Here is a 9261-nt window from a genome sequence, read left to right as displayed (position 1 = left end):
TGAAAGAAATCACAACTGATACAAGTCAGGTCAAACAAGAGGATCCCAGAGGACAAGATCATAAGGGCAGCCCCTCCTGGGGGGTAGAGCAGTGGCATGATCAATGTCAGATCTTTTAACATGGGGAAAACATAGCAACTATATTATGAAGAGGATGCTGCCATGGAGAGAGAGGAGGGTGAGGACCATCTCGAGGAGTGTGAGAAGAGACAAAAAGGATTAAATGAAGATGGAAACAAATGGTGTTTAACTTGGGTGGGGAGGAGGATATTTACCATTGAGATCAAGTTCCGTGAGACTTCTTTTCTGGGAAAGTGCTGGATCTGGGAGAGGGAGGCTCAGCATGCCAGAGCTTAAAGACTGGGGGCTTGTAGCTCCCAAATTGCCAGTAACTGTCTGGAGTTACAAGCGCAGACTTAGAATGTAAGGAGAGTTTCTTACCCAGAGAGCCTCTGCCTTTTGGTTGTCTAGCTAAACCAACACCCAGTGCAACCTGCTCTAAAAGTCTACTTTGTGGGCCTTGTCTATTTTAGCAGCCATTTGCAGTCTTTTTATACCTTTCTGCCAAAATTGCCAAACTACCTCTAAAAACCCAAAATACTGTTGCTTGTTCAATCCCTTTCTATGTATGTACAATATCAAGGCATACATATTCCCACCTTCCCACCCTTACTGAACTGTCAAAAAGTCAATCCTCATTCTCTTTAATTAAAATAGATTGTAGGGGCGCCTGGGTGGCTCAGTGGGTTAAGCCTCTGCCTTCGGCTCAGGTCATAATCCCAGGTTCCTGGGATCGAGCTCCACATCGGGCTCTCTGCTCAGCAGGAAGCCTGCTTCCTCCCTCTCTCTCTGCCTGCTTCTCTGCCTACTTGTGATCTCTGTCTGTTAAAAATAAATTAAAAAAAAAAAAAAAAAGATTGTATGGCTCCTTCTCAAATAGAAAATCAAAGAATTTTAGACAGTTCCCTCCAGTTTCCGGATGTTCACATTCTTCAAAAAATGAAACTAACTTAAACATAAATGCAATATTCTACTGAGATATGACTCATTAATTCAGTAGAAGGTTTTTCCCCCTTCACTTTTTTTTTTTTAAGATTTTTATTTATTTGACAGACAGAGATCACAAGTAGGCAGAGAGGCAGGCAGAGAGAGAGAGAGAGAGAAAGAGGGAAGCAGGCTTCCTGCGGAGCAGAGAGCCCGATGTGGGACTCGATCCCAGGACCCTGAGATCATGACCCGAGCCGAAGGCAGCAGCCCAAACCACTGAGCCACCCAGGCGCCCCGCCCCCCTTCACTTTTGATATTCTTCTTAATATACTCCAATATCATTTTCTTGTTTCATTTAAATTGAGGTCAATTTTGACCTCCTCATGTCTCACCTCTCACTACCACCCCTGCCTGTGGGATGCTTTTTTGTTTTTGTTTTTAAAAATATTTTATTTAAAACATTTTAAATATTTTAAAATGTTTTATTAAAAATATTTTATTTATTTATTTGACAGACAGAGATCACAAGTTGGCAGAGAGGTAGGCAGAGAGAGAGAGAGAGAGAGAGGGAAGCAGGCTCCCTCTGCTGAGCAGAGAGCCTGATGCGCGGACTCCATCCAGGACCCTGAGATCATGACCTGAGCTGAAGACAGAGGCTTAACCCACAAAGCCACCCAGGCGCCCCGATGCTTTTGTTTCTGCCTTTTTTTGGTATGAATTTTATTCTTATACTTGTTAGTTTTACATTTCACTCTGGCTGCATAAGATCAATTTCCAATAAATCCCCTTGAATATGGAAGTGGACACATGTTTTTGATGTTGATTTGCCCAGCTGGTGATTTTTTTTTTATACTTTTATTCAGGTTACCAGTATGCTGAACATGAGCACACTTGGGAGGTATCTTGACTGATTTGCTGAAGGTTGCCATAGAGCCATTGTATATGGCTCATGAATGGGACTTACCTAGAGAGCATTGTACAATCTGGCCTTAGGTACTTGGTGGGTAATCCATGAGCTGCTTGTGCAGGGGTGTTGAGGGGTGTTATGGCTGAGATCACCAAGGGACGCTCAAGTGTGGCAAGGGAGGGACTTATGTGACCCACCTTCTCATTCTCACTGAGGTTGAAGGGCGAGAGTGCGGAGGATGTGGTAAACCTGAGGCAAAGGAGGAAACTAGCTCCAGGTCAGGCTTTCAGTGGGTGTTGTGGGGCAGAATTCAGAGATAAGAATTCAGATTCTTCAGGTCAAGGAGTAGACCAACTGCAAAAGGTGACTGATGCAATCCAAACCAACCCTGGTGATGGAAGAATCATCCTGTGTGGTTGGAATCCAGGGGCTCTGCCTCCCCGCCATGGTCTCTGCTGGCGCTATGCGGTGAAGGGGAGCTGTCCTACCAGTTGGGCCACGGGTCTCGAGACATGGGCCTGCGTGTGGCCTTCATCACCTGCTACCTGGGCCCTCCTCACCCACATACTCGCACACATCACAGACCTGAAGCCAGCTAACTTATACATACTTTGGGAGATGCATATATTTACCTGAATCATGTTGGGCTGCTGAAAATCCTCAAAATGCTTCTAAAAGTTGAGACAATCGATGACTTCAAGGCTGAAGGCTTTCAGATTGAGGGGTATGATCTTCACCTTACTATTAAAATGGAAATGGCTGCTTAATAAAGTGCTTTTAAGGCCATCTTTAAGGGTTGGATGGAATGCCCAGGTGAAAGTACGTTTGCCCTCAAGGAAGAAGGAACTAGGTAAAAAATCTATTGGTGACCACAGTTATTATTAACTTTTAAGGATATTGCCACTGGCAAACATAACCTGGCTGGTGGTCTTAGTAACAAAAGGCCTCGAGTTTGGTTAACTCACTAAGGATGTGTGAAAATGCCAAGGTTGGGAATAAAGTCGGGAGAGTGAAAATTTATATACTCTTAAAAATGTGTACATGCATTTCAATCCCACATTTTAAAAAAATATTTTACTTACTTATTTGACAGAAAGAGAGACAGCAAGAGAGGGAACACAAGTATGGCGAGTGGGAGAGGGAGAAGCAGGTTTCTTTTCTTTTCTTTTTTTTTTTAAAAGATTTTATTTATTTATTTGACAGAGATCACAAGTAGGCAGAGAGGCAGGCAGAGAGAGAGAGAGCAGGAAGCAGGCTCCCTGCAGAGCAGAAAGCCTGATGTGAGACTCGATCCCAGGACCCTGGGATCATGACCTGAGCAAGCTGAAAAACACCAGCAGTCATAATAATGTACAGTCATGGTCATAAACATTTAAAGTTATATTTGCTTTAGGGACCCCTGGGTGGCTCAGTCAGGTGGGCGTCTGCTTCCAGCTCAGTTCATGATCCCAGGGTCTTGGGGTCAAGTCCTGCATCGGGCTCCTTGCCCAGCGGGGAGTCTGTTTCTCCCTTTGCCTGCTGCTCCTCCTGCTTTGTGTTCTCTCTCTGACAAATAAGTAAATATAATCTTAAAAAAAATAAGGTTATATTTGCTTTATATATTGCTGTAATAAAGAAGTGTTTTGCAAAAGAAAAAAAAAAGAAGAAATAGCTAAGAGATGAAACTCATTTTTCCTTTAACCTTTCTATGAATTTTTAGGCCGTTACTGGTGTTAGTCTTTCCTCACAAATTTGACTCTTTGTATTCAATACCTATAGACAATAATTTTTAAATAAGAATTTATTAATTTGATCCATTCATTTAAAGGTCGATGTCGATGCCTCCAAGTTCACAGCCAAGAATGCTGTTGAATAGGGCTGGAAAAGTTCTGGAGAACATTCTTCTAGGCCATCCAGACATCATGTCACAAGACATCCTAGGCAGAGCCGGAAGAGTGACTCTGATCGTAAGAATGAGGGGTTGCCACGGGGACACCTGGAGCAGACTGTGTTGTGCCTAGGGAGGGAGGGAGGGACAGCGGCCATGATGTCTGCAGGGACAGAGGGAACTCTTCACTGACTACTCGAAAAAAGCTGACATTCCTTTCCTTCCTTACTCACATTCAGCTGGAAGTGGGAAAGGGAGGGAAAGAGCGCTAAGCAGGGATCCAGTTCGCAGCTAGTGACTCCCTGGTTATCTGCAAAGATGGAGCAAGGGACATATATACTAATTGTGAACTTCCCAGAGCTATTTACTCCTGCATTCCTAGGGATGTGTAGATAGGACCTTATAAGAAGCAGCCATTGTATTCAAATTGAGAATAACTATTACAGTTTTGGCTCATGTGGGTCTAAGCAATTTTTGTACCTTCCACCCTCTTCTCTTTGTCTCTGTAACTGGGTACTGCTGTGGAAAGGGGGAACATGGAAGTGACCAGGTTTGGGCTTTGCCCTCTGTAAGCTGAAAACTCCAGTTTGCTTTCCCAAAAGCCCTTTTCTTGTGGTGGAGCTGAGGCACAGACTTTGGGTTCTACCCATGGAAGCCAGATGTGGATACTATCAGAGGGAGTTAAAAAACTCAGACAATCATAGCCCTGGGAAGCAGATGCTCTCAAAGATATACTTTCTGGCAACCACCAAAGTTAGAGCCTTAGAGCCTTAGCCACAGAGAACCCCTGGGGGCTTCATGCAGTGGCTCGAGAGCGTGATGTGGCTGAGTCACACCCGAGCAGGCCACACACTCATGCGCAATGGCTGCAGCTCTGGGACAGTCTCTCCTATGAATTAGCTGCTACTGTGATGCTGTAGGGGCTCTGGCCGCCATTCTCCTGAGCTTGACAAGGGAGAAGGGATGTGGAAGTACTGGTCTCTGAGTGACAGCCTCCTGTGGCAAGTATGGGAATATGGGCCCTTCACGTAATGGGCGGTGGCAGGTGGTATCCGGGGCATGAGGCCGTGGTAAGAAAGTGGGATGTGGTCCTCCCTCTGTTGATGCGGCCATTGTGCAAGTCTCGGTTCTATCATGTGCCAGTCAGGCCATAAGCCAGGTGCAGGACCAGGTAGTGTTGGGAGTTACATGAATGGGCATCGTGTCAGACAGCCCCAAGCATGAGACCCAGCTCTGCCTGGGGCAAAACACTCAGTGTCTTAAAAATGTATAAAATGGGGACAACTGTGCCTGCCCTGCTTCCCTCTCTGGGCAGATTGTCAGGAAGACTAGGGTACTGCACACACACCGACATGCCTTTTCACTGGGAGCCTATGTGCCCTTTGAGACTCTGGATGTGGACAGAACCAGTTTTTCCCCTTTCCTACTTTTTCTTTGGTCAGCACTGCTGAGCACGTGTTCCAGTCTCTCCTGCAGGCGGTCATTGAAGCAGATGGACTCCTCCAGGCGCTGGCGCAGGTTCTGGATCTCCACAAGATTCTTTTCCAGTAGGTCAGCCCCTGTTGCATCCCACCAAGACACGGGAGAGGTAAGAGGTGGGGAAAGCCAGTCACTCATGGGCAGCTATGGAGACTGCCCAGAACTTCTCTTCCAGATCCCTGCCCATCCCTGTAATTGTCAACTTCTTTCTCTCACTTGGGCACTCAAGAAGCAGCAGGCAAATTTGTTTAAAGAGCTCGTGGGCTTTCAAACACAAGATGGCCCTCTGTAAGGAAACCCCACAGGGCCTCCTCCCAGATAGAGGCCGAGTGCATCTGAGAGAGATGGACACTGGGCTGGAAAACAAGGGTGAGAATCTGCTACAGGCCTCCAGGTAGGACTGGCCGAACAATGAGAAAGTTGGTCTATTTCCTGGTAGTAATCCAGAAGGACTTGCTCTCTACCTCATGCCTATCTTACCTGATGATCCATGACTAAAAGTCTTTAACATCCACCCACTAATAGAAAGACAAAGGTAAATGCATATTAAATTAAATCAGGCAGCAAGTAATGAGAGACACTGAGTGTTTCCCTTTAACCACTTTCAGTAAAGAGTGACAAGGAGGGGACTGGTAAGGTGTTAGGACCTGAAGGAGGAAAAGGAGAGAAGGGGATTCCTCTGAGGAAGGCAGAGGATACACTAAGGGAAGGGGAAAGAGGCCAAAAATGGGCTTCATGTACCAGGACATCTTGCTTAGGGCCCGGTTTTTCTCTGAGGGTTTCAAATGTCTTATTGTTGCACTGTTTGGGTCCCCGAAACTGATATGCTTCAAGCCATTCCTCTTTATGGCTGTACGTTTAGTCACTGGTGGCCAGGACATCTGGCTCTAAACTCAATAGCAAAGTTTGAGAGGCAAGACTGACTGATAGTTGCATACAAAGGATGTGTGAGTGTACTTGGAGAAATAGTCTCCCATGTTGCAGTAAATAGCTCTTGACCTAAGAAAGACCTTTCCCATGGAATCCAGAGCTGGGAATTCTAAGAACAGTCTCAGTATAGGCCTAGGAAGATTATAGCCCAGAGAAAAGGGAGCCCACGAATGTGAAACAAGTCATCCTCTCTGTGGAGTGCCTCAGAATGCCCCTGACTTCCTGTATTCTCCTGCTTAGCCTGAATCCCTGTGTAGAGGGAATGGGAGAGGCACTTAGAAAGGACCAGCACTGGGCTGGCATCTTATTCTCTGGCTCAGCCACCAGATACCACCCCCCTTCATCTCACCCAGTTCTGTGAGCCAGGATCTAACACAGGAATAAAAAAATCCTTGGGCCCTGAAAGAATGTGCTCATTCCCAACAATGGGCTCTACTTCACCATCCGCTCCTTTGTGTTTACCAGAGGGCTTAGAGTTGGGCCGGTACAAAGAGGAGAAAGAGGATAGGTGCCCAGACGCATTCATTTTTTGAGGCCGCATCTCGTCCTGTGGGCCACCGCTCCCCTGGTGCCCTGGGTCTGGCATCCTGCTCAGTTGTGTGGCGCCGCTTGGAGGGTAGGAGGGCTGGGCAGATCTGGCATCTGGATGGTTGCTGAGCAACGAAGCTGAATCAGCAGGAGTGGCCCGGCTGACGTCTGTCCAGAAAGGAACATGAGGGAGAAACCAGTGGGAAATCAGAAATAAAGTATCTTAAAGATAATTATACTGGGTTGAATAGTGTCCTCCAAAAAGTCATGTCTACCTAGAACCTCAGAACGTGACCTTATTTGAAAATGAGTCTTTGCAGATGTGATGAGTTAGAATGAGACAATACTGGATTAGGATGGACCTTCGTCCAACATGACTGATGTCCTTAAAAGAATAGGAGAGGAGACACACAGGGTGAGAGGACCCCGTGATGAGGGAGTCAGGAGGCAGACACTGAAGTTATCCATCTACAAGCCAAGGGAGGCTCCCAGCGACCACCAGAAACCAGGAAGAGCATGGCCCAGCTGACACCTTGATTTCAGACTTCTAGCCTCCAGAACTTGGACAGAACAAATGTCTGTTTGTTTTGAAACACACAGTTCGGGGCGCCTTGCTGGTTCAGTGGGTTAAAGCCTCTGCCTTCGGCTCAGGTCATGATCCCAGGGTCCTGGGATGGAGCCCCGCATGGGGCTTTCTGCTCAGCGGGGAACCTGCTTCCTCCTCTCTCTGTCTGCCTGCCTCTGCCTACTTATGATCTCTCTCTGTCAAATAAATAAATAAAATCTTAAAAAAAAAAACACAGTCCATGATACTTTGTTACAGCAGCCTTAAAAAAATGAATACAGTAATCCCTGGACTGAAGACTAGAGCAAATATCAGAACTCAAGCACAGGCAGTGATTTCTCTGACTCTGCCATAGTAACATTATTCAAGATACATCTCCTTTAGCAAGGGAAACAAAAGCAAAATTAAACTATTGGGACTACAACAAAATAAAAAGCTTTTGTGCAGCAAAGGAAGCCTTTGACAAAACAAAACGACAACATGCTGAATGAGAATATCTTGCAAATGATATATCCAATAAGGGGTTAATATCCACATATATAAAGAACTTACATAACTCAAAACCAAAGCCCCCCAAATAATCCAATTAAAAAATGGACATAGAACAAAAATAGACGTTTTTTTTTTTTTTCAAAGAAGACATACAGATGGCCAACAGACAAATGAAAAGATGGTCAAAATCACTCATCATTGGGGAAATGCAAATCAAAACCCCAATGAGGTATCACCTCTCACCTGTCAGAATAGCTAAAATAAAAAATGTAAGTGTCAGCGAGTGGGAATGTAGAGGAAAAGGAACCCTCATGCACTGTTGGTGGAAATGCAGGCTGGTGCCGCCACTGTGGAAAACAGTACGGAAGTTCCTCAAAAAGTTAAAAATAGAACTACCAATATGATCCAGTAATTCTACTTCTGGGTATTTACCCAAAAAAACCAAAAGCATGAATTTGAAAAGATATATGCAACCGTATGTTTACTGCAGAATTATTCACAGTTGCCAGATTATGGAAGCAAGTGTCCACCCATAGAGGATGGATAAAGAAGATGTGGTGTATATATACAATGGAATAATACTTAGCCATAAAAAGAATAAAATCTTGCCATTTGTGACAACGTGGAAGGAGCTACAGGATATAATGTTAAGTGAAATAAGTTGGTCAGAGAAAGACAAATACTGTATGATTTCACTCATATGTGGAATTTTAAGAAACAAATGAACCAAGGAAAAAAGAGATAAAAACCAGACTCTTAAATATAGAGAACAAACTGGTGGTTGCCAGAGGGGAGGTGATGGTATGATGGGGGAAATAGGTGAAGGGGATTAAGAGTGAACCTATCATCATGAGCACTGAGAAATGTAGAGAATTGTTTTTTTGTTTTTGGTTTTTGAGAGAGAGAGAGAGAAAGCGAGGATGGGGGAAAGAGAATCTTAAGCAAGCTCCGTGCCAAGCATGAAGACCGATGTGGGGCTCAATCTCATGACCGTGAGATCATGACCTGAGCTGAAACCAAGAGTCAGATGCTTAACTGACTGAGCCACCCAGTTTCCAGGCGCACCAGAGAATTGCTGAGTCACACTGTTGTACACCTGAAACTAATATAACTGTATCTGACTATACTTGAATTATAAAAAAGGAAAAACAAAGAAGTAGTGGTTAGATGTAGTATTTGAGGGTTTCAGTGCATGCACATGAGAAGTACAAAGGTCTCTCTCCTGGCTCCCTCCAAGATTCCCAGTGCTGGAATGATCCCAGAGAGGAACTGCAGAAATGTCTCCTCCAGTAGTAGAACTCACTGCCCCTCTTAGAAATCATGAGATTAAGGAGATGAAGCACTTTGCTGGTCTGTGAACAGGTAATATACTCACCCTTCATGAGACTATTCTATACTGGGGATTGTTGAGGAAGAGAAAGGGAAAATGGCTTCCATTAATAGCCAATGTGCTGAGAACTTAAACAGGTTGATGCTCCTGGTGCCTCCCTCTCCTCCTATCTCCTA

General features: G+C 45.0%; 1 protein-coding gene across 14 annotated transcripts in view; it reads right to left on the bottom strand.

Annotated features, from left to right (window-relative positions):
- Positions 1-2940: 2940 nt before the first annotated feature.
- The window catches only part of LOC309842069 (myomegalin-like), a 51783-nt gene continuing 45462 nt past the window's right edge, over positions 2941-9261 (bottom strand). For 13 of the 14 annotated variants that reach the window (XM_082685980.1, XM_082685972.1, XM_082685984.1 and 10 more), the window contains 4 exons: positions 6633-6866; positions 5189-5320; positions 3995-4071; positions 3660-3890 (listed from right to left, as the gene is read on the bottom strand). In XM_082685980.1, the coding sequence (XP_082542106.1) occupies positions 3696-3890; positions 3995-4071; positions 5189-5320; positions 6633-6866 (638 nt within the window). In that variant the 3' untranslated portion in view covers positions 3660-3695. Of the gene's footprint in view, positions 3891-3994; positions 4072-5188; positions 5321-6632; positions 6867-9261 lie in introns of all 14 variants that reach the window. The other variant, XM_082685977.1, reaches the window with a different exon arrangement.

The sequence above is a fragment of the Mustela nivalis genome (genome assembly GCF_964662115.1).
Source record: "Mustela nivalis genome assembly, chromosome: 10".
NCBI lineage: Eukaryota > Metazoa > Chordata > Mammalia > Carnivora > Mustelidae > Mustela > Mustela nivalis.
The sequence above is the reverse complement of the archived record's forward strand: the minus strand, read 5'-3'. Positions and strand labels throughout refer to the sequence as shown.